The following is a 25358-nucleotide window of genomic DNA, read 5'->3' as shown; positions in this document are numbered from 1 at the left end:
ATGTCACGTTCACAAAATGAGACGGACGTAAGGTTACAGTGACCTTTGACCACCAAATTCTAATCAGTTCATGCTTGAGTCCGTGTGGACGTTGGTGCCAAATTTGGGGAAACTCACACAAGGTGCTCCCAAGATTGTGTTCACCAGCATGAGATGGTGCGGAGGCATAAAAAAAAAAACTCCCACTTAAGATTAGAGCTCATTTAACAGATACAAACCTCCCTTCCATGTGCAGACGACACCTGTTGTGACCTCACAGGAGCACGTTTGAGGCTAACAGCTACATGCATTAAAAAAACAACCTGACAAGAAATGTCGCTGTACTTTTCAAAAGGTATTATTTATTTGTTTTGCTTTTAATTACAACTCTATTTACAGTAGTATTTCAACCATCGTCGTTGCTTCAGGTCACTTATCAAAACAGATTTTAGTTTCTTTCCTCATTTTAACAGAGAGAAGTTCTCGCCTCGCGTCACAGAGTCAAACAGTCAGCCTTAACGAACGACATCCAGCGTGTGTGTACGGGATAAAGACTTCATTCTGGTTTCTACAGAGAGCAGAGAAGAAATCACACACACACACACACTCTCACACTTCTCTCCTGTTACTTTATGGTGTGACGACTAAGACCTGACTCTCACCTCCTTCCCAGCTAAGACGGGATTCTTTTTTTGGCCGTCAACACGTACAGTTCACTGCTGATGAAAGCATTCATCCCGCCCACTGACGTCTTTAGTCTGATCTTTCACGACACCGAATCACAGAGATGGAATTAAGTTTCTGAAGCACTGATCAATAGAATTGGACTTTAATGTCAAAGATGAACCACATCTCTTCATAACTGATGGTGTAGGTATTCACACCTAAATATAAGTGGGGCAGCTAACTGTAGAGATCAGTGTGAAGTCGAGAAGAGACGAGTGATTTTAGGGTTTAACACATCTGTATCTGGAGGATTCCACGGCTGGTTTCTTGGCAAATAGCTCTTCACACAAATCTGTAACACATTCATCAAAAATTTCCACTCAGGGGAAACAGGAGCATTTTAGAGACGCTGAATGTAACTCAGTTCAGTCGAATCAGTCATACGAGAATTTAAAGAATATGGCGCAGCTGTAAGTGTCAAGAGGGCAAGATGCTCTTAAAAACTGCGTGTCCATGTGCCAAGAGACCTGAGACTGTATGCAAGTAAAACTCAACTTAGAGCCTGCGGGCCAAATCTGGCACCACCACCATTTTCTAATTCTCTGTGACAATAAATGGACTCACACTGGGACAGTTTTTTGTTCTTCTGATGTCAATAAGGTGCCTGACTGAATAAAAAAGCATCAAATTTAGGGATGCATTGATTTAATGGCCGCCGAATATCAGCTGATATTCACCTTGTTGACTGCCATTGACCTATGGGCAAATAAGATGACCTCACATAGATTTTGCGCACGCTATAAAGCAGGGCTCCAGACTAACAGCGTACTGTCATCCCGGGGATGATAGAAAACGTGTTTAGGAAGAACAGAGATCGTCACGAGACGCCTTCAGGAAGAAAGGACGCAGCCTGTTGTATCAATGATTGTGAACAGCGGTTGGATTGAGTTACAGTGTGATGCGTTCAAACCCTAGTCAGTAAAAATGAGTACTGGGCGAAGGTAAGTTATAATGTTCCCATGATGTGTTCAGTGTATTCTTGTAAAATGTATTTTTTGTCGAGAAACTTGAAAAAATAAAGTTGTTTGAAGGTGAAATTTGTTGATGTTTTCACAGCAATATAAAATAGATATTAGAGAGAGAATTGTCATATATCATATACAGTATAAAGGCCTCTGAAGTAGTTAATTAAAAAAATGAGTTATGTGAAAGAAGGTCATTTGAGAGGTAGTTTGATGAATGTGTTTGATTGAATTTGTGCTCTGTCAAAGGACTGAATGGCTTTAAATGAAGATTGTAATTAAGTGTTTTTTTTGTTTCCTTAAAAAGGGGGAATAAATAACAAAAAAGCACTGGTATAAGTATCCGCTATCGGACAAACTGTTATTTTAAACATTGGTATTGGCCCTGAATTTCACAATCAATGCATCCAGATACAGAATAGAGCTTGTTTATCGAAAAAAGGTGCCGGGAGAAGATCCCCTGGACCCCTGATAGACGTACAGGCTGAGCCCTGAATGTCCTCAAATCCTGGAAACGCTCCTGAGTACACCTCAGAGCTGCTGCAACTGGCCCCTGGTCATTTTGCCAAAGTGGCCCCCAGACAAAGCAAGTTAGGTATCCCTGCTGTATATTCAGATGTTCAGAGCTGACAGACAATTCTGCACAGACGGCAGAAGGCTAAAATTGCTGCCAAAGGTGCATCTGCTTAATGACACGAAGGTGAATAGAAATTGGCTGAAATTAATTTGTAGAGATGTGATTTAGTTTTGACATTAAAGAGTCTTTTGTTCTGTTGATCAGTGTCAAACACTCCTGATTCCATCCACTGTGCATCAATGTACAACACTGTAACGTCAGCACTACGACCAGCTCACAACTCCATCTGTTTCCTTCTCTTCAGTGGCCCACGGAGGTCTGACATAACTAAACTGTGATGTATTATAATTAAAAAGAACATGACAGGAAAACAGGGTCCAGGATCAAAGTCATACGTCCTGTTGTCATAACTTCAAACATGGATATCAGGGAGGAGCCTGTAACATGTAGTTTGAGTGATGGCTTACTTTTTGACTTTCACGACTGAAGTGTTAGTGTGAAGCTCAGCTGGAGCTGTTGCTCTCTTCATGAACCCAGAGCTCAGCAGGAAACACTCAAAAACAACCTGCTCAATATTTCAGCTACTGGATTCACAACATGTCCAGCTCAGCTTGGTAACACTGACTCCCCTTCCAAAACTCCCAGTGCTCTTCCACCTGACCGTGCACGTCTCTTACAACACGACGTGGAGTGAAGACGCACAGGACAGCCATCAGTTCGTCTATCCTATATGATTTAATCAGTGACATGTTGCTGTGGGGTGCGCTCTCACAGATGCAATACTTTCCCTTTGCATAACCTGACTTGCGTTAGTCTTATGCTGAAGACTGAGGCGATGTTACGGGGGAGGACAATTCTAAACATCCCAGACAGGACCAGGACTGACGGCGTGTCCGGGGCCTCACAGGTGGGAGGTGACGACTCGCAGTTAGAACGTGTAGCCAGCAGGGGGGGCTTTGTCGTCTTTGTTGCTCTCCAGGGAGAAAGGGGGAATGCGAACGTCAAAGTGGGATCCATCGGTCCTTTCGATACGAAACGTCCCCCTAAAGACAAAATTAAATTAGTGGCAGAGCACAAGAAAAGACCGAGGAATACTGTGCACACAGGGGACGCTTACGAACACGTCCAGTAAGAAGTTAAGTTTAGCCTTTGGAGGATGTAGTACGCAGTAGAAACTGTAGCAGAGATGTGATTTTTGTGACAGTAACCTGATGTAAGAATGAGGACACTCACCACATGTGTCCACTGGGGGCTTGTAGAGACACATGGCTGCTGTACTGAAAGGCAGGCTGTTCTTTAGACAACACCGGCTCCTGTGACGACGGCACAGAGACGAGTACAACGTGACAAGGTTACACAAACTCTGTGTGTACTGCATATCTATTATAATTTGTATATATACTACAGTTGTGGCTGAGCAATGTGGACAAAAAGTCATATCTCAGTATTTTCTATGAAACAGGCGACATGTTCAGTTGCAAGTCAAGCCACAACAAAATATACTGTTCACTGGGTAAAAAAAGGAAACTAACATTATCTTCAGATGGCTGAGGTTTTGGACACTGCATGTGAGCGCGAGTGTGTGTGGTTTGTGGTGTACTTACCCTGCCTACGACTCCTCGTCCACGGACCGTCTCCAGGGTTCCTGACAGGCTGAAGATCCTCCAGTGCCTCTCTCTCAGCTGCACCACCTCGTTGCCCATGTTCTCCAGGCGGATACAGTACCGCCACTGCAGGAGGACGACACACACACACACGTTAACACACTGAGTCTGCTGGAAAAGATGAGTCTAACAGTCACCATTAAATATAGTGGCGCCTGGCTGGTTCGCTGGTGTTAATGTCCCACAGTGACGGTCCTTCAGGACCACTCCACAGGATGTTCCCCCCAGGAAAGAAAAATCTGCTACTCACCCAGTAAACATGGGAGTTCTGGGCCTCCTGAGAACAAGAGAAAAATCTGTTAGCATTTACAAAGGCAACAAAAACAGAAAATGGCTATGAGGAGCCCAAAGGCCAGAGTGTTGATTGCCAAAATGACATCAATGCAACGTAGATGAGCTTCAAGCTGGTGAGACTACAGGTCATGTTTAGAGAGCATCCAGCAGCAGCTTCGTTTTAGGACATTTTAGGCCTAAAACACAGTTAAAATACAACGCCTGGGAGAAGGTCAGTTCTGAACTGAGGATTTCTAGTAAGTAGGCTATCATACGGTGCTGGTTGTTGTCGCTTAGCAACTTCAGATGCAACCTGCCTCCGTGCCCTTCAAAGTTGGCACAGAGTAGGCACCAGAGTAGCACCCAGCTTCCCAGGCAGTTAAAGATGTGGCAGTGTCCGAACAGTTATGTTGGTGACTTACCCTCATGCCCATGTAGAAGGGGATGACGGTGACTCGGATGTTCTCTGTGGTCTCCCTGTGCACGTCTGAGAGCTCCAGCCAGGGGTGGTTCTTCTCCTGCCACGCCTTCAGGGTGTCTCTGGCTGTGAACGGAGGAGCTGCAGAGGACGACAGGGAACACAAATATTTACTGACAAACTGTTTCCTGTTGATTCTACAAAGTCACTGGTTAATGTCAGAGGTCAGAACTAAAGATGAAACTAGATAAGACTTGTTTATCAGGGAAATACAGACATTTATTAGTTAAAAGCCACTTATCGTTTTGGTGGAGAGAATCCATTCATATTATAAACGCACAATAATATCGGTACGTCATCAGTATTATCCGACATCGGCTTTAAAATGAATCAGCTGACATGCTTTTTCTTACGTTGCACAATCAATGAATATCACATACGTTGAAAAGTATTATATTTCATGTCTCCATCTGCTGGTGGGCCGTCACAACAAGAGTATGCATGAATAATATGATGTTAATTTCACGACAGAAGAGACTTGATCACTAAAATTAGGTAAGGAAAAAGTGGAGATGTCTATCTTGGTTATCAGCCAAAAAAGTTACATATCGGATATTGGCAAAAAATCCAATATCATGCATTCCTATGAAAAGGCTTTTATTGTGAAACATTTGAAGAAACTTGTTGTGGAGGATTCAGTGACTTGCACAGTTTTCATGAGGTATTTCAAATGTAGCTCCTGTGGCACTTTGTGTTACTACAAAAACAGTCTGGCCGGGACATAAACGGACACAGTGACTGAAATCATAATAAAAATAGGACAAGAATAGCCAGACGACATCATGCATGTCGTGAAAGACGACCAGTGATGATAGGTCATGGACCAACGTGTAGTCTGTCATGTCTTGTGGCAACGCCACAGCAGGGTTTTATAACTCAATAATGGCCTAATCTGACGTACTGACTGTCAGAGCGGAGTGACATGTGGTGTAATATGAACCTGGCATTAGAATAAAATATTGTTTTGACTATATAAAGTAACAGTGACACTAGTGGAGGATGAAATGTGTTCACTGTATGTTCATTAGAACACTTAAGCCCAGTTCAGACCAAAGATCCATATGAGATGAGTTGAAACAGACAACCACTTGGAATATGTCGTTGCAAAAGCCCGCCAGTTCACACCAATGTAACTAGATGAGACGGTGTATCATCTCTTGTCAACAACTCTCTGTACTTCTGTTCTGATTTGCAGCTTTTCAGACTTATTTTGTGGCTGAATATAATTTGTAGCATCTTAAAATCTGAATGAGAATAGTCACAGTGAGATATTGGCTACTGTGATGAAACAAAACCAGCATCAGATGGACTGTATTCATAATCAGTACGCCACAATAATATAAATAACCAGCGCCAATTAATCAGTCACTGAGAATGTGTGTGTGGGCGGGGCATAAGCACATACAGCCAGCAGCAGCAGCAGCGACCCACCGTCTGACACCGGCACACCATAACAACAGAAACAGAGGGCTCAGTGGGGACGGAGCACCTGCTGCAGCAAGCAGCACGCCGTCTGCAGTCATTTTGACTTGACCAGCGGACTTCACTACAAGCTGATTGGCTGCTGAAACAAGTGACGTGCTTTAAAACCAGCTGCTGGCCATTTGACCAACTGAATTGCAGGTGACACCATCAGCCGGCTTGAGTTGAGCTCAGACCGGCCAGTTCACACCGCTGCAACTTTTCTCCACAGCTTTCTAAAACGGTTTTGTCTCGTCACGAATCTTACAAACATGGCTGTTTATATACACAGTCAGTGAGGTGAACATGTGACCATTGTAAAAGATCTGTGTAAAACTAGTCTCGCCACCAGACAATCAGAGATCTCCGCCTTCTGATAGTCTGGGGACACTCCTTTCTAAAGTGTGTTTAACACACCGGCGAAAACGGCCGGCAACAAAGCAACGCCTCTTGCATTTTTGAAAAGGACACGCCTTCTTGGAAATGTGTGCTCCCCCTTTTCTCGTCCGCAAGGAAACAAACACACAGAGAGCTTGAAAATGGATGCCGAGAGATTTAACTCCGTTTTATCAAACGTGTGCTCATCCGTGAAGAAAATAATTTTTCCAGCGGATGTCTTAGTTACAACATGATTGAGCTAACTGGAGTAGTTTCATGTTGTATCCAACAACGGGAGGCTTTTAACAGATGGCGTCCTGATGTTAGCTTTGCTGCTAGTGTTAGCTGTCCCTGTCAGCTGCAGGCACTGATGCTTTCTAGACATCGTGATTTCCCAGAACTGAATAAATACCACACATAGAAACACAAAACTGCTTTGCTAGCTCAATCATGTTGTAACTAAGATATCCGCTGGAAAAAATATTTTTTTAACAGTTAGCCCAGCTAAACGTGCACACAGAAATAGTAATGTTTGTTCAATCATTGTGTTTATAGACTTTACAAACATCGGATTAGTCTAAACGGTGATACAGTGATGTGAAAAATGTGAGATATATATATGTATATGTATATATAGCTAAAAGCTCTGCTGGTTTTCTACCCGGAAGTATTTGTAAACAACAAGGCAATTCCCTCTATAGTCCAGCCGGACGGATGAGTCATGGCCTTGTAAAAGATTATGTTTGTTTCTTTTAGTTGGCGAGAATGTGTCGCCGCAAACGCGTCAAATATCCACTAACTTTGACGGCGTTTTCTGCGAGCGCGGCTGAGCCATTTTGTACCGCTACACGTGTTTCTAGTGGGACTATGTTTACGAGCACAAGAGTTCAGCGAGCCACCGAAGGACCGCCCTGTGGATTTACTATTGGTTCTGCAACGTAGGGAGTTTTTTTAAACTCTGAAATTGTATCCGCCCATCTAAACACAAAATCAGGGAGAAAGTCATCAGTCTTTAGTTAAGCAAAGCGTCTAAAGACTGACTTGTGAGTCTAGTGTAAAACTCGTGGACTTTCCAGAGGAGCTCTCACATTTGGCAGGGTTGTACATGAGGAAACGCTCAAACAGCTCGTGCTGGATGGGGATCTGCTCTGTGGAGTTATAGGGCAGGATGTCCTCATGGCTCACATAATCCAGACCTGAAGGAAAGAAACACAGACACACGGTCACATGGGGATGAGACAGACAACGCTTATAACCACCTCAGATGGGAAGGTTGATATGCTATGGGAGCTAAACTGGTGACGAGGATCAAACTGAGGTCAAACAAGAATCAGAATATTTTATCCTCAAGTGGTAATATCTTTCATCTTTTTTCATTTATCATGAATGCCCTATTAAAACTGTTACAAATGGGATATACAGGAGAACCAGTATTGATATGTGGCCAACAGTCAGTGACGTATTATAAAGTGTGGCGTCCTGGCCAGTGTGCATACCTGGGATAGCGTACAGAGCTCTGCTGTCATCATGGTTGGCCAGAAACGTCACTGCCTCTGTCTGAGACCTCTGAGACTGTCAAACACAAACCAACAGTCACACAACTGATGAGTCAGACACTAATGAACAACCATAGCTAGAGTCCACCACAGTGGTGCCTTTGTCTCCCTGTAACATGTCCAGTCATTGCACAGCACTATCACACAGTCAAAGTATACAGGTGTATTACGAACTCTCTAACAGCAGGAGGTATGAACCACCAACATGGTTAATGATAGCAGAATGTGCGGTATGTGCGGTACAGAATGTTTCTAGCTAACTAATAATTGTTGTTCACTGCAGAGGACAGAGGAGAAATGTGTGAGCAACCGACCTTCTCCTCCAGACTGATGCTCATGTGTTAAAATAGGTGTCTCATTCAGGGTCGCTACAGCTTAAAGGGATAGTTCAGGTTTTTGAAAATCTTTTTGTTCAGTCTGTCCAATGATTGTAAACAGTCACTGGGTCTGTCAGGCTGGAGAAATGTTCACAGTCAGTACAGACCGCTGCAGGAGCAGAGTACGGTTCTGACCAATTTAAGCCATGCCCTTGGTTCCCGTCGCTAGTTAAACCTCAATTAGTATCAGTGTTCCATAGTGAAACTGATGATTGAGGGGCTTTCGCTTCCCGTAATGAACAGCATTGTTTAACATTTAAACTGACACCCCCCTGCCCCCATAGTCTCTCTCTTAAGAGCAGTAAGGATGTGTGTGACATGTAGAGTAGTAGTTGGTGGTCTTCAAAGAAAAACACACTTCACAGTGACTTACTATGTGAGGGCAGTCCCTGGTGTCGATCAGGACCTGGTAGTAGGTGTGAGTCTTCCCCTTCACCTCCTTCGAGCCGTGAGCTCCTGGAGGTTCAGGTTTGCTGAGGAGAGACAGCAGGAGAGACAAAAGGATCTCAGTTAAATAAGTCTCACCCAAATAACGAGCCACTGAGGGGCTGTTTGGTGCGGTCTGCAGCCAGAGATGCAGGTTTACCTGTCAGACATGGGAGGGGTGATGTCTCTGTCATAGAGTCGGGCGTGCCAGGGAAACAAGACAATGCCTCTGTAGCCAAACACACTGTGGAGGAACAGCTGAGAGCAAAACAACAAGCAGAGATTAGACGAGTTGCTGAGAGATTATACTTGATTGAGGCAGAAATTAGATGGGATTATAGTTACTTGACAGGATCAAATCATAACATCACAAAGTTACAGATCCATCAAAACTTAACAGACCAGATAATGCAGGACAGTAAAAATAAAACTAGTAATACTCAAACTACAATTAACACCTTGCACTTGTACGCCTACACAAACCCTTCAAGTTGCTTTTACAAAAGTGTACTCTGGTCACAGACGGAGCAGCAGAAACACCAGGCGCAGTGAAAGTGATGCGTTACCGTTCATTGTGCTGGGTCTAAATGTTTGCTTTCACTCACAGATCCATCGATCTGATCAGATCGACTGATCAATTATCAACACCATGACTCAAAACTCCACAACTGCTGCTGAGGGTTAAAAAAGGACAGGGCTGGGTATCGTCACTGATTTCCCGATTCAATTCAATCGGGGATATTTCAGTTACAACACCAATTTTAGCTTGAATGTGAAAGAGATTCTCAGAGAACTAAAACTGTAAATTTGACATGGAATTATTTAAAAAAAAAAAGAATAATAGATTAAATCTGAATATTTCATGAATAAACATTTCTAGAGCAGCAACAGTGATATTAAAACAGTTAAGTCAGATAAAAAAGCGGGTGATGTCGGAGCTTCACAATACTACCATCAATAATTTACCACCAGCAAGATTAACAGGTTGAAGCTTCACACATCTGTGGGGAAAAACATATAGTAACAGACTGATCTCTGATTTTTAAATCAATATCGGGTCATTCAAATGAAGACTGAACCGGATGAATCGATTATTTTAACCCAGCCCCAAAAAGGCCTCGAAGAATCTCGCCTGTGCTGCGTTCAGGGACCCACAAAACCTCAGAATTTAATGAGGAAGCAAGAAGCAACCCCCAAAACATGGCCAAAAATATGTTTTGGGAGGTCACAGTGACTTGACCTTTGATCTTCAACCACTAAATTATGATCAGTTCTAGGGCGCCGCTCAAGCCACATTTTCCTCACCAAACCTGACCCGAGTCCGAGACAGTTAAAACCGAGCCCAGCCCGTTACCTGACATGGTTCTCTGCAGTTTTAAACTTTCCTGATAACAAGTTTTGTCTACTGTCCTCCATTTTCTTGAGTTCAGTCTGAACATTTATCACCTGCTGCCTGAAATGGAACTACTGGCCTGTGTTGTGTTCAGGCGTTGTCACGTAAATAACATAATCCAGCACTTAAATAGGCCATAGCACAACACAGCAGCATGTCAAGAGGGCTGATACCGCACAGAACCCGAGCAAAATTTCTGATTTGTTATCCAAACTCGATGGGTCCTGTTGGGTCTGGGTATCCACACTCTCATCAGTTCAATCGTGAGTCCAAGTGAAGGCGTTCTTGAGATAGCATGTTCACAAGACTGGGATGTACATACATACGGATGGATGGACTACTCGAAAACATAATGCATCCGGCCACGGCTATCGCTGGCGCAGAACTTAAAAATAAATCCTATATTGAGCCTAATGGTTTTCGAATAAGCAAGGGGGCTCTCGCAGCTATACCAGCCCATTTGAAATAGTGTGTGAGTGTGTTTGGTGACTGAACGTTACTTACCTGTCCCGTTTCATATTTGCCGTGCTGCTTCACCGCCTCAAACACTCCCACTGTCTCCAAAATCTTCCCTTCGGGCCTGTTCCTGCCAAAAACAGGCAACACCATTACACACTGGACCGTGTGTGTGTGTGTGTGTGTGTGTGTGTGTGTCACCAACTTTAGCCATCAAAAGAAAAACACCAGACCACAGACTAACATACAGGCAACAACACAACATGGAGTCTGAGATAAGAACATCATATATGGACAAACAGTCCGTAAGTCCCTGAGGAGCTCGACAGGAAATCCCTGCGCTGTGATGTGAAGAGGTTTCAGGATTGTCCTCCTATAGAGACTCTTTACATCCGTCCCTATAGGAGGGAACATCCTGCGGCCTGTCTCCTCCCATTCAGTCATAATCTCAATCACAACTCTGACAAGATTGAATAAAACACCTCGTCTTGTCCCGCGTCAACAAACAGGAGGACCATTCAACCTAATCTCCACATCCTCGCCTGCAGCCTCACACACACACGCAGACTTACAGTACATACTACTGCTGACAACAACAGCTGGTCACTTGAAATAAATAACACGCATACTTGTGTGCGTCCTACAGAGCTAATCTTCACAGTGGGGATTAATGAGGTGGATATATGGACAGTAGGATTTAATATTTCACTACGTTGGTTCAAGGATATTTTCTTATCATGGGTGTGTTACACAAGAATAATCACAAGGTAACCTGATTTTATTGTGAGAAATATGACGGACTGAAATTAAATTAAATTTTTTATGGTCTGCTGCAGCATGTAGGATCTCTGCTCTGTACATCATGTCTCCTGTGTTATGATACGCTCCATTTCAGTGCACCGGTGTACCACTTAACTCGTAACTGTGTCAGCTGACAAAACAAATGTCAGCCTACGGGGGAAAAGCCATGGTATCTGTCCTAGTTGACAAATAATTACCTACATGGACAGGATATGATTTTATGTAAGCCTCAATCTCCCTTGACTTGTTTGTGGCCAAGTGGTCGTGGTGACGTAAATGCCGCTCTGTGGATGAGTTGTATCTCTGGCTACACTAACTGTCAAATACACCGGTGAGGTGAGGTCATGGTGTGGACCCACTAACCAGACGGGGAGATTTATGTTTTATATTTTTTGGTTTCATGATGGCTCAGCCTAGTTCTGCATTGATCCATCAGAGATTATATTTCATTTGTAAAGCAGATGTTTAAAAATATTTTCAGTCATGCTTTTCCATTAACGTTTCCTTGTTAGCAGTGCTCTTCTTTACTAAACTACTTCAACTTAGGGCACATTCACACCAGGATGCTCCGGGGGGCTCCATTCAATTGGACGGGGAATGCTGAAAAATTCCACACCTTCATTTGGTTCGGTTCACTTTCACACTGCACTTTTTAAAGCGGACCAAACCAACAGCTGCTCGTTCGGGGGGGTATTGCCTGAAATGACCCCTGACCAAGAAGGAAAAAAAGCATGAGGAAGAAGAAAACGGAAATCCATCCCCTTCAGCCGGCTTGGTCACCACAAAAACAATGGAGCAACACCAAATGTATGCAGTCTTGGGGTTTCTGTTTTTACAACTCCACGTCTGCCCACAAGACATTTTACAACTTTTTCTTTCTTTCTTTTTTTATTTTTTTTACCTCGGCTTCTCCCAGTTAGCTTTGTTTTTTTCCTACCCAACATGCACTACGCTCTATGTCACTTCCTGTCTTTGGTTTGCCAGATAGTCCATTAGCATTTCCCGCTGTAAGCGAACCGCACCAGGGTTCACTTGCAAGTGAACCGAGACCCCCAGTTTTCAAGCTGACCAGGTTTCGCTGGTTTAGTCTGCACCAGAGTTCGAATGAGCGCTCACACCACTCCAAACGACCCGAACTATCCGTGGAAGCGGACCAGGTTCGTTTACAGCGGACCCAATAGTGCCAGTGTGAACGCGTCCTTAAAGACAGACAACCATTCACACTCACATTCACACCTAGGGACAATTTAGAGTCACCAGTTAACCTGCATGTCTTTGGACTGTGGGAGGAAGCTGGAGCACCTGGAGGAAACCCACGCTGACACAGGGAGAACATGTAAAATCAAACCAGGAAAGCTCTTGCTGTGAGGCGACAATGCTCACCACTGCACCACCGTGCTGCCAAATTTGACCTATTTCAACTAATGAAGTTGCGTAACTAAATCACCATCTTATTGGCCTGTCATATCAGCAGACATGTGCCTATGCTGATGCGAATATTTCATTTGAATGCTGTTATCTGCCGTTACCGCAGACGTGTCGATATTGTCATGCATCCCTACTTTTTGACACTGGAACCAGTGCATTGCTAACTTCAGAAAAATGTCGTCCCTGGAGCACTCTATCTGAAATGACAACTTTGAGCCAACTGTAAGGCCATCATGTAGTGCTCTTTGACTGCCTTGTCCTCCCTCTGCGATACTAAAATGATTTAATTATTACCCCAGTGTTCTGATAGAAAACACTGTAGACAGATACATGATGTAAGATCCTCAGTAATGTACTGTCTTCATAGACCTGTAAATCAGAGCACGAGGCCTCAGCAGCTCAACACTTTTAAAACATGCTCTTCTGTTGTGTTTCTACCGGCAACAACCTGACAAATGTCAACACACTGTGTGGACCAAGATAATCAGACCTAAATTTAGCCGATACAAGAACCTGCTTCAGATAAGTTACCCTGGTCAACAACTTGTCCTGCCAATCGGCACAGGATCTATCCATTTCACATCAGCCCTCGCCTCCTGTACTGATGGAGTGTAGTCGGGTCAGTGTGACACTGAGCTGTCATCATGTCGGGGGAAAGGTTGGCAGCCACAGTAACAAGACAGGAGGAGCGATTACACAATAAAACTGTTACATAAACTAAAGTTAGAGATACAAGCTGGTGTTGAATCACTGCTGCTATTCCAACAACTGAGGGGGCACTCACCCACCTGCACACCCACCTCTCTCTCACAGAGGCTGCGTTTCACACATACACTTCGCTCGCTTTCTGTCATAACCCGACCTGATTTCTTATCCCAACTTTTTAATTCTGGCTGATCGGACGAAGGCGGCTACAGAAACAAAGACCCACTGGTTTCTCTCTGCACTGGGTCACAGCCAGGTTTCTTTTATTCCATCATAAGTCGCTGCTGATGGTGTGAACGCCACGCACCGAAGTTAAGTGTGTGGCTGACATACAGAGCTGCTCCACCTCCATCTCCACCTCCACCCACACAACAACAACAAATGCTGAAAGCTCTTCAGAATGTAGAGCAGCAGTCTGGGCTTCATGACTAAACCACCAGTAATGTGCAGCGTCACCATGACTGTCCCCATGTTACTCATCTGTAAACTTACATATCCACAAAAACTGCTCGTCATGGTGTGTGAGGTCGTCTTTTATCACTTCCTCCCCCCGATAAATAACCAGCAGTCCCTTAATGATGTTGTTATTTTGTTTGGGTTTATTTTCTCCTGTGTGTGTGTGTGGAGGAGGATTTCATAACCTCATAGTGAATAATCTTACATAATAGCAAATAGCAGAATTGTTATAACAGTAAAATTACTGAGCTTTTATCAGGCACCAACAGGATAATGTCAAACAGCACAAGTGCTCTGTAAACAACAAGCAGCGGTGGAGGACGTATTCAGCTCATTTACAAGAGTAAAATGAGTAAAATACTCTGTTACAAGTAAAAGTCCTGCATTCAAAACCTTATTCAAGTAAAAGTATGTAAGTATAATCAGCAAATATAATTAAAGTATGAACAGTAAAAGTAAACAACAACAAAACTGGGTATTTTTATCAAGACGACGGGACACTCAGCAGCCTTTACTGGCAACAAAACCACGTATTTTTAACAACATGTCACATTAATTAGCAGGTGCTGTTTTGGTAACAAAACCAGGTATTATCAATGAGATGTCAAGACATTTAACGGCCATGTTTCTGGCCACAACACCACATTTTTTTATCAAGATGTTGGGACAGTTGGCAGATTTTGTTCTGTTAACAAAATCAAATATTTTTAACGAGACATCAGGACATGACGTGCTTCTGGCAACAAAACCAAATATTATTAATGTGACATTGGGACATTTAGCAGATATTTTTATTGTCAACAAAATCAGATATTTTCAATGAGATGTTGGGACATTTAGCAGCTTTTATTCTGTTGACAAAAAAACGGGTATTTTTAATGAGACATTGGGACACTTAACACCCATTATTTTGCCGGCAAGTCTGTGCATTTTTAACGAAACTTTGGGACATCTGGCAGACAAAACCAGTATTTTTAACTAGATGTTCGGGACATTTAACAGCCGCGTTTCAGGTGCAAAACCAGGTATTTTAAAAAAGATATCAGGACAGTCAGCAGACAATTTTACTGTCGACAAAACCAAGCATTGTTAACAAGATGCCGAGACATTTAACAAATGTTGTAAACCAGGTATTTTCAACAAGACATTGGGACATTAAGCAGCTGTGCTTCTGGTGACGAAACCAGCTACTTAAGCAGACTGCCAAGTGACAAAACCAGATATTTTTAACAAGACGTCGGGACATTTAGCAGCTTTTATTCTGTTGACAAAATCAGGTATTTTCAATGAGACATTGGGACACTTAACACCCATTTTTCTGGCGACAAATTCATGCATTTCTAACAAAACTTTGGGACATTTAGCAGATATTCTGTAGACAAAACCAGTATTTTTAACTAGATGTCGGGATATTTAACAGCCGTGTTTCAGGTGCAAAACCAGGTATTTTAAATAAGACATCAGGACATTAAGCAGACAATTTTACTGTCGAAAAAAACGGGTAATGTTAATGAAACGTCGAGACATTTTGCAGATGTTGTTCTGGCAACAAAACCAGATATTTTTAATGTGACATCAGGAAATTTAGCAGAAATTTTCAGTGTCGACAAAACCAGGATTTTTTTTAAAATTATTTTTGGGGCTTTTTGCCTTTAATGAACAGGACAGAGTGAAATGGGGTGAGAGAGACAGTGGGGGTTGACATGCAGCAAAGGGTTGCAAGCCAGAGTCGAACATGCGACTGCTGTAGCGAGGCATCGCCTCTGTACATGGGGCACCCAGCACTATCCACTACGCTACGATGCCCCGAAACCAGGATTTTTTGACGAAACATTGGGACACTTAGCAGCTTTTATTCAGTTATCAGAACCAGGTATATATAATGAGACACTGAGGCATTACGCAGACATTGTTATAGCAACAAAACCACACATTTTTCATGAGACGCTGGGACATTTGGCAGACATTGTTCTGGTATCAAATCCAAGTATTTTTAACGAGACACTGGAACATTTAGGAGACATTTTCTGGGGACAAAACCAGGTATTTTTAACGAGACATTGAGACACTAGGCAGACGTTTTTGCTGTCAACAAAACCAGGTGTTGTTAAAGAGACATCAGGACATTTAGCAGGCGTTCTGGTCAGAAAACCAGGTATTTTTACCAAAACACTGGGGCATTTAGCAGCTTTTATTCTGTTGACAATACTGGACATTTTTAATGAGACATAGGGACATTTAACAGCCGTGTTTCTGGTGACAAAACCAGGTAATTTTAAAGAGGTGTTGGGACATTTAGCAGAAATTGTTCTGGTGACAAAACGACACATTTTAAAGGAAATGTCAAGACATATGGCTGATGTTTTGGTGACAAAACCAGGTAAACACCTCTATGATGTAGTGGAGTAGAAATAGAAAGTGACAAAAAATGGAAAAACTCCAGTACAGTACAAGAACTTTAAATTTGTATTTAAGTAAAAATATTTGAGTAAATATACTTAATTACATTCCATCACTGACAATAGAAGATCGAATTAATTAATTCATTCATTTAGACACAGTTAGATAACAGTCAGATAACGTTATGTCATAAACCAGTATGTTAGATAATTTCCTGAGCACTGCATGGCTCTTATAAACGGATTATAACAATGCTACTAATGCTAATTTATATTTATCATGCCAGATTATTAAAGAATAATCTTCCACTGTGGGTGTAAACTTTTAGTTAGTGCGTGATTTGACATGATTGAGTCAGCATGTTGGAGACAGTCAGGTCAGACGGTGTCAGGTGTTGCTCAATCCATGCTGGCTAGTTACCAAGCTAGCTGCTGAGCTCCAGAGGACACCTGTACTTTCCTCATTACCTGCCCCTGAACGTCACATCGTGTTCACACACCGTGTTTAAAACACACACGCCATCACACACCATCTGTCCGCTCAACAACAACGTGGCCGGTGTCTTTACGGTGCCATCTTGAAGGGCTCGTACCCAGCTAAAGTCTTTAGCATGTTAGCATTGACGGGGGAGGACACTGGCTGCGTCTCTTACCGTGACGACATGAACCTCCTCTGCTGGACCCCGCCGGACAGGCCGCATGCCCGGCATTGAACCCGCGGTCTGAACCCGTCAAACCCGCTGCTGCTGTCGACCACACTCAGTATTCTGTGTGTGTGCTTCTTGTTGTATTTACTGACAGTGCTCAGCAAGCCTCGGCGTAACGCACAGGCCGCCATCTTTACAGCCGTGGCACGCGCACACACACGATTTACAGCGTTGTGCTGATGCTGCTTTCAGGGAACCACTGAAGAGTCGTATTTATCAAAACCTGGCTTGAGCCGTTATGGTAGGGGTGTCCAAACTTTTTGGAACGTGAGCCATAATAATCTCAATAATAATGATAATAATAATAATAATAATTTATAATGTGATATATATTTATATTATAATAATAAGGATTATTTATGATAGTTATAATGATAATTTATGAAGCGCTTTTCAAAACAGAGTTACAAAGTGCTTTACATGTTGAAAATTAAAACAGACAAGACCTGATAAAAACACTTTAGTGCATAAACACTGAAGAAATAAAAGACAGTTTAAATGAACTCAAATAAAATCAGGAAAGGCTCTCTGATAAAAGTATGTTTTAAGAAGGGACCAGCTGCTCCTTGCATCAAATGAGTCATTCAAAAATAAAATCACATACAAATTAGTAGGGTTGTAATGGTGTGAGATTTTCACAGTACAATAACCGTCCAGAAAATATCATAGTGTATGACAGTACTACAGAAGTATTATTAAAAGACAAAATGACTCTTAAAGGAATGAAAGAGAGGGGTTATTTTCAGTTGAGCAAATGTTTTATTACTTCAGTTGAAACTTGAAACCATTTCTTAATGGAAGTATGTGTAAAACGTAAAATAAAGTTGAGGCTGCAACCCTACCTGAAACCTTTCTTTTAATGCAATATTAAAAAGTAAAAAGTTTGGGGGTTGAGATTCTCCATCCAGTTGCATTGTCTTTTTTCAATATTGTAGGCAAGCTTACATGGTATGATAACCATTAATTTTTTTATATCACCGTACACCTTAAACTCTACAAAGGAGACAACACAACTGTTCATCTTTCATTAAATTAAGACCAGTGCCATTTGCTATATATGCCCTCGAAGAAGGCTAACCCAACTCTGTCATGTTTATTTTTAATTTTTCTTTTGTAAAAAAGTCAGTAGCATCTTAAACAAATGATATGCTTATTCTACATAAACTATAAATAAATTACAATTATAAAATTAAATGAATAATTTCTTATTTTCTTTGGTATTTTTTGTCACAAACAGATATGCAATGATGTTGAAATTGTCAAGTGTAAAGTCTGTGTTTGAAATCAGAGAGGGCCCATCATTATAATGTGCACTGGGGCCTATTGTATCTACCTTACACCACTGCAGTCATGGACAACACCTCTCACCTCCTGTATGTGACTGTGGGGCCTTCACCAGCTCCTTCAGTAACAGAATGTGACACCCACAGTGCAAGAAAGAACACTTCCACAGGTCCTTCAGTCCAACAGCAGCCAAACTTTTAATAAGACAACATGACATCATGTCACACTGTTTGTTGTCTCTGTCTCCATCATCAACCACTTACAACACAACAGCTAATTTACACTATTTCTACCTCAGGTTATAAACATATTCTGTTTATTCATATCCATACATATTCACATTAATATGCATATATCCATGTTTTTTATATTTATTCTGTGATCCATGCCTGTAAAATTTTCTACTGTTCAATATTTCATCACTACTGTGCAATAATATTTGTAGGCTATATTTCTATAACCCTAGAGTCAATATACTGCACACCATGTGTGTATTTCATTTAATCTGTGCAGCTACTGTATAAATCATGGACATACAGAATCTGTATAAGTAGAGGTGTATATAGGCCCAGTGTGTATAGATTTAATATTATTATTATCTAATTTGTATTTTTGTAATATTTCTATCCTTTTTAGCACTGAATCTTTGCTTGTTTTTCTTTTGCTTCTGAATATTGAGCTGCTGAATTTCCCTTGTGTGGGCTTAATAAAATCTTATCTTATCTTATGTTATTAAAGGTAGAGATGCCACGCGGAAAACAGATGGCTCCAAAAAGTACTTATGTTTAAATTGTAGTTTTATTTCTCAACATAAACACCTTACTGCATATGTGTTCAATCCACAGACTGTATACAGTATACAGTTTTGGCTTTTGTAATTTTAATTCGAGACCATGAAGGTACCACAGGAACTCACGTGTACAGTCGCGAGCAACATTTGAGTTTAATACGAATTAATTCATTGATTAATGTCAACGTATAATTAGCTCACGACGAGTATTAATAAAAAATAATTAAAAAAAACCCCAATAATAATAAATATCAAACAGTTGGTCACGTGAGCAATGACGCCATTGTGTCACAAGGCAATCAACATGGCCGCTCTCTTGGCTGTAGTTTTTACCTTTAGCTGCTGTTAGCTCGACAAACGGTGTATTATCTAGAGAGCTGTGTAATATCAGACCGTCCAGTCAGAGTCAGTGTGATTCAAAATGGCGTCTTCATTTGTCGTCGGTGATAAATTCAGAAATAAAGTGACGCAGTTATTGGAAAACACGGACTCGTCTCTGCCTCAAAGACTGAGAGAGGAACTGGAGGAGACTCTGAATAAACCAGAGCCAACAACTCTGTCCTTCAGCACAGCCAGAAGACTGAAGACATTCCTCCAGGACAAAGGTAAAATGTCTTATTTATAATATATGTAGTGTAGAAATAAACTACATTATATCGTATTATTTAACCACGATATTACTGCTGTTTTCCTCCAGGACATCCTTTCTACCTGCATGAGTTGTTGGAGGACAGCTCTCTGCACCTGCCTGAGGTGGTGAAGCCTCCCAGAGTGAGTGAAACCATTGATGTGATTTAATCTGAATATAGAAGTGTTATATTTGTCTGTTTAACCAAGAACACATCCATGAGTGTGAAGCTGCACTCACAGGATGCACGAACAAGGCAGAGAGACAAGATAACAACTTCAAATAGCATTTGTTTAAAGGGATAGTCCAGTGTTTTTGGCAGTGGGGTTGTGAGAGGTACACCAAGTTTGGAGAAGCAGGCTGGAGTCAGACACAGAAGTTAAGAAATTTACTGCTGTGGAGGGGACCGCAAATTTTTCCCATCCAAACAATCAATAACAGTTTAAATGTACACTATATTGAGACTATTTTCACCCCTTTATCTTTCTGTCAGACAGCCTTTTCTAACAGGGAAGCCATTAACGGCTTCAGTTCCCATCTATGCTCTCGTCAAAGCCACCAGACTCCATTGAGAAAAACAGTAATTTAAGCTTGCCAAAAACAGGAGCTGCTGGTCTACTGCTGCTTCAATCAGTTAGTTAGTTTGTGTTACTGTGTGACTTTGGTGAATCTGAGCTAAACCTTTTAAATGCAGAAGTCACACAATAACACAAACACACTAACTGATGGAGGCAGCAGTAGACCAGCAGCTCCTGTGTTCAGTGGTGCTAAATCAGTGTTTTTCTCAATGGAGTCTGGCTTTGAAGAGACAGATAGAACGTCTCCATTTTCTCATAGGAAATAACAGTCTGTCATTAAAGTAAAGCAGTGAAAATACTCTCAGTGTAGCGTACACTTAAACTGATATTGATTTTCTTAGGTGGGACTTTTCTTTAGGTGGCTAAAACACGTTTGTGGCTGACCCCTCCACAGCAGTACATCACTTAGCTTCCATGTCAGACTCACATGTCAGATGTCTACTGTATGTGATATACTGTGTATGGATAAGTCAGGCATTCTTTCGGTTGGTGTCATGTCTTATATAAATGTTCCCAGTTATTTTTAAATCTATTCTCTTTAACTCTCAAAATGTGAGTCAACTTTTCCATCACTAAAAGTTTCCAGCCAGTGTTCCTGTTTTGGGAGGTTTATTTTGAGCCTGGTGACAGCTTTCTTACATCATGTGAAGTAAATATCTTTTCTCATCACAACACCTTTAATTTCATATTCCAAAACATTTGTAACAGCCACATTAATATTTCCCAGTATGACCTGATCTTTGTTCAGTTCCTAAAATATATGCAGGTGATCGACCTCCAAGCTCCCACACAGCCTCCAACATCGTTGCTGTGTACTGAGCTTCCTGCTCTATATTTTGGGTGTCATGAAAACGCCTCTTCTGTTATTTGAATCTTTAACTCAGCTTCCCATTTTGCTTTTACATATAGTGTTTATTTTCCCCTACTTCTCCCCAAAGCTTGGTAGAAATCCTAAACTATCCCTTTAAGCTTTGAGATGATTAAAACTACCAGGGGACTTTTGATGACTGAGCCCGGTTTGTGCAACTCATTCCTCTACATCCCTTTATAATTTGAATGCAATGAGGGCACAAAGAGCTTGATATAAAACCGTCATCGTCACTACGTGATGAAGAAACCTCTGCTGCAAACAGCTAAAGTCAAACTGTGACTTCTCTCTCAGAACCCAGAGTTAGTCGCACGTCTGGAGAGGATCAAAGCCAAACTGGCAAATGAGGAATACAACAGGATCACACGTAACGTCAACACTCAGGTACGTTCTGGTATATGCTAACATAAAATTAACATATTCATCTTATCTTTGATGCGTCCAGGTCAAGACGTGACACTGATTGTTTTTATAGTGAGACAGTTTTACTGGGTACAATAAAGATTTGCACACATCTGTCTCTGTCTTCAGGAGATCAACCGCACTGGGACATTAGCAGATTTTGGACGGCAAGGTCAGTGTTGTGCTTCATATTTTATTACAGTGAAAGCTTGTTTTATTATAATCATAATTCCTGCAGTCAGAGGCTGAATTATATTTACATCATATTGTAAATGAACTTCTTCTTCTGAACTTGTTTCCCCCTCTCTTTCTTCAGTGCGATCAGTCAAAGCGGTGGTGGCGACCGTCTTCAACTTCCTGGTCACAGTGGTCGCTGCTTTTGCCTGTTCGTATATGGGGAGTCAGTATCTGTTCACAGACACCGCGGCGGTAAGAGGACATTTAGTTTTACATGTATACTGTACGCGTAGTTGGCACGTAGACACACTTAGCTACACGCGATTAAGTGCAACTACTCCTGTTTTTATTTTATTGATGATCATACTGAGTTCTCGTGGACATGATGTCACTGGACCTTTAAGTTGCATCTACCTTAAGGTTCCCTAACTTTGGCTCTGTTGATTCTGTCATGTGTTTTCCAGAGAGTATTGTCAGCTGTGATCGTTGCGTCTGTCGTCGGGCTTGCTGAGCTGTACGTGCTGGTGCGGACCATGGAGGGGGAACTCGGGGAACCATAGCAGCAAAAACAATGAGGGAAGCACAAAACCAGGGAACTGTATCAGCCCTCAATTAGGACTTTGGCAACCCCGCCACCTCAGCTGATTCAGAACAGATGTCTCAGTTTACCGTGAAAACTTTGTGGACTTTTTCTTTGACGGAAATTGAATTTTCATGTGTGGCTAAACCTACTGTAAAGTGATACTAGTGGCACTGAAGAAGATTGGAACATTTAAAGAAAGCTAAAGGGGTCAAAGTGACTGAATATCTGTTCTTTGACTTTGTTAAATGTTACTGCTTATGTGACATTCCACCTGCCCCGACTTTGTTTAAAGATATACTGTGCAGGATTGTCGGTTACTGTTTGAAAACACACTCACCAGGGAAAGTGAAAGTAAAAACCATTCCCAGATTCACTCTCGTTTGGCGTGTCTGTGCTGTGTCTCTTGGATGTCTGCTGCGTACAGTCTGGCCCCTGAGGTCTCATTTATAAAACAGTGTGTAGGATCCATACTAAAAACGTACGTACAGACAAAAGCCAAAAATGTTGGCGCCAAAAAATATTCAGCAATTTCTACAATCAGGCTTCCACCTCACCATCTGCATCGCTAATTTCCCGTCTCCAAAACATTCTTAAGTATGGGTCAAAGTTTCTCCCATGAAGTCTGTTTTTATAGATCACAACTTTTTGCGTGTGAAGTTGCGTACGCCTCTTTCAGACCTCATTTTGTGCGTACACAATGTTTATAAATGAAACTCTGAAGCCCCAACCTCATTAGTGGGTCATTAGTGATGATTGAGAGGGATTACTGCTGTTTGAGACCACACATTGTTTTTAGTAAAATCTTGCACAGTGTGTCTTTAATTAAATTATGAATCTTATTTGTTATTTATTTACAGCTGTTTTTTATTTTAGATTTTTCCCAAGACTAGAAGATATTCTTTCCTTTCATTCTGTTTTAAGTTGTAATCATATTTTTGTTTTCTATAAAATCAAAACTAAAGCTGATTCATAAAGTTGATATTTCTTCAGTTTGTGTTCCCCGTCAAGCACTTGTCCTTGTCTGCACTGAGATCTGGATACTAATGTGAGAGCACTGTGACTCTGGAACTTTATATGATCGTTGTTAAAATGTGATCTTATTTACATACTTGTATTAAGTACTAACCTATTTTTAAAAAATCAATGTCTCTTTCCAGAAATCATGACCAGGTCACTCAAGATAATCCACAGACCTTGTTGTGAGCAGTTCCATGTTGGAACTATCTTCTTTCTCCTTTGACAGGGGGAGTGCATCTGCTGCTAGCTCACGTAGCACCACTGAGCTAGCTAATGGTACAGCTCAGCCGAGGAGGACGCCATTATTGTTTACAAGTCAACCTGCCATGTGCTGGAGCCTCTCTTCCATGAGTAGATGCACACTTCCATCAGCACAGTGATACGGTTGGTGGGTGTAGTTCCCACATGGAACTGCTCACAACAAGGTCTGGAAAGAGACATTGATGTTGAGCTTTTATGCCTCCGCACCGGCAATATCTGTCGCCAGAGGATTTATGCTTTCAGGTTGTCCGTCTGTCCCACTCTCATGAACAAGATATCTCAAGAGCGCCTTGACAGAATTTCTTTACATTCTGCACAAATGACCACATGAACTCAACGATGAGCTGATGAGATTTTCATGGTCACAGCTCAAAGATCAAGGTCACTGTGACCCAGAGGGAATTTTTCCAAAGTTGGCACAAACGTCCACTTGGACTCATAGATGAACTGATTAGAATTTGGTGGTCAAAGTTCAAAGGTCAAATGACCTCACCAACATGGTTTTGACCATAATTCAGCAATTAATTAGCGTAGTACAACAAAATTTTACACAAATGTCGAACAGGATAAAATGATGAAGTGATGATATTTTATATCCAAAAGGTCAAAGGTCGGCTTCACTCTGACATCATAATGTTCTGCATGATACATGCATCCATTACCCAACATCATATCTCAGGAACAGAAGGGGAGACATTTGGTCAAACACTGAATTGGTGACTCAAATCTTGAAACTGTGCTGATTGTATAGATCTTCTGTGTGTGAAGCGTCCATGTTTTCACTGACATGGATGGAGACTGTAACTGCAGCTTGACAGGTTTGTGGAGGCGTACAGTCGCAAGAGAATATTTCTAGTTTTCACGCGACCCTCAAGAGAATGAAGCAGTTAGAAGATGGAAGATGGATGGATGGACTTGGCACTTTGAGCACCACAAGCCGAGTACCATCTGGTTCCATTATATTGGAGAGAAGGCAGACATCTCTATGGCTGATATCTCCAACGCTCTGCAACTCACACCAGAACAATCAAGACTGATAAACAGCATTACAGGTGAGAGGAAAGGTATGTGTTTTTGATTTTGGGGTGAACTGTCTCTTTAAAGCTACCATTTGACACAGTGTTAATGTTTTACATCTGTACTCCACCACTCTAGAATACATGTTGAATAGTATATTAGTAATATCCACCTACTTTATACCTTACTAAAACAAAGTGTGGACGTTCATTCTTGACCTTGGGAAAAGTAGTTTGTCAAAAGAGCAAATTCTATCCACTGATGAAGACCGTAAGATGAGGTTGAAAGTCCTGGAAAAAGCTTGATCTAAGTTGTGAAGTTGTTTGTTGTATTTCGCCCTGTAGTTTCACTTGTTTTGAGTCTTCTAAATAACCCAGCAGCTGTGGCATCAGGGCGTAATTCTGTTTACTGAGCTGTTGTTGAGTTATTTTATCATCCGTCTCCACCTGACAGATGTGCCGATAATTGTCCTCTGATCTGTGCTTACTGTGTCTGATTTAAAGTGAATTATAGACACAAAAAAACAAACGATTACTGCACCCCAGTGGTAC

The 25358-nt window shown here is 41.7% G+C and overlaps 2 protein-coding genes across 3 annotated transcripts; one reads left to right on the top strand and one right to left on the bottom strand.

Annotated features, from left to right (window-relative positions):
- Window positions 1-321: 321 nt before the first annotated feature.
- poldip2 (polymerase (DNA-directed), delta interacting protein 2) lies at window positions 322-17373 on the bottom strand. 2 transcript variants are annotated; one of them, XM_033631640.2, is made up of 11 exons: window positions 17149-17373; window positions 10755-10836; window positions 9018-9115; window positions 8805-8904; window positions 7995-8070; window positions 7587-7694; window positions 4604-4740; window positions 4159-4185; window positions 3849-3974; window positions 3478-3557; window positions 322-3287 (listed from the first exon to the last, which is right to left on the bottom strand). In XM_033631640.2, the coding sequence occupies exons 1-11, from the start codon at window positions 17331-17333 to the stop codon at window positions 3173-3175; spliced, it is 1134 nt and encodes a 377-aa protein (XP_033487531.1). In that variant the 5' UTR covers window positions 17334-17373; the 3' UTR covers window positions 322-3172. The 2 variants fall into 2 exon arrangements, with proteins under 2 accessions (XP_033487531.1, XP_033487533.1); XM_033631642.2 differs by having other exon boundaries at window positions 10755-10830; window positions 17149-17372.
- Window positions 17374-19570: 2197 nt separating this feature from the next.
- vma12 (vacuolar ATPase assembly factor VMA12) lies at window positions 19571-23476 on the top strand. The gene is made up of 6 exons (XM_033630843.2): window positions 19571-19881; window positions 19974-20047; window positions 21645-21734; window positions 21882-21924; window positions 22069-22181; window positions 22394-23476. Exons 1-6 carry the CDS (start codon window positions 19698-19700, stop codon window positions 22487-22489), a joined length of 600 nt encoding a protein of 199 aa, XP_033486734.1. The 5' UTR covers window positions 19571-19697; the 3' UTR covers window positions 22490-23476.
- Window positions 23477-25358: the final 1882 nt, after the last annotated feature.

The sequence above is a fragment of the Epinephelus lanceolatus genome, chromosome 4 (assembly GCF_041903045.1).
Source record: "Epinephelus lanceolatus isolate andai-2023 chromosome 4, ASM4190304v1, whole genome shotgun sequence".
NCBI classification, from domain to species: Eukaryota; Metazoa; Chordata; class Actinopteri; order Perciformes; family Serranidae; genus Epinephelus; species Epinephelus lanceolatus.
This window is presented reverse-complemented; position numbering and strand designations above follow the sequence as displayed.

Excerpts from the sequence above, each read along its gene's own strand:
- poldip2 (XM_033631640.2), bottom strand. The coding sequence starts at position 17,333 with ATGGCGGCCTGTGCGTTACGCCGAGGCTTGCTGAGCACTGTCAGTAAA. Across the intron at positions 7,695-7,994 it reads AGCTCTGTACGCTATCCCAG|GTCTGGATTATGTGAGCCAT; the intron begins GTATGCACACTG and ends TCTTTCCTTCAG. Across the intron at positions 3,288-3,477 it reads GCCCCCAGTGGACACATGTG|GGGGACGTTTCGTATCGAAA; the intron begins GTGAGTGTCCTC and ends TTTTGTCTTTAG.
- vma12 (XM_033630843.2), top strand. The coding sequence starts at position 19,698 with ATGGCGTCTTCATTTGTCGTCGGTGATAAATTCAGAAATAAAGTGACG. Across the intron at positions 20,048-21,644 it reads AGGTGGTGAAGCCTCCCAGA|AACCCAGAGTTAGTCGCACG; the intron begins GTGAGTGAAACC and ends CTTCTCTCTCAG. Across the intron at positions 21,735-21,881 it reads CACGTAACGTCAACACTCAG|GAGATCAACCGCACTGGGAC; the intron begins GTACGTTCTGGT and ends CTCTGTCTTCAG.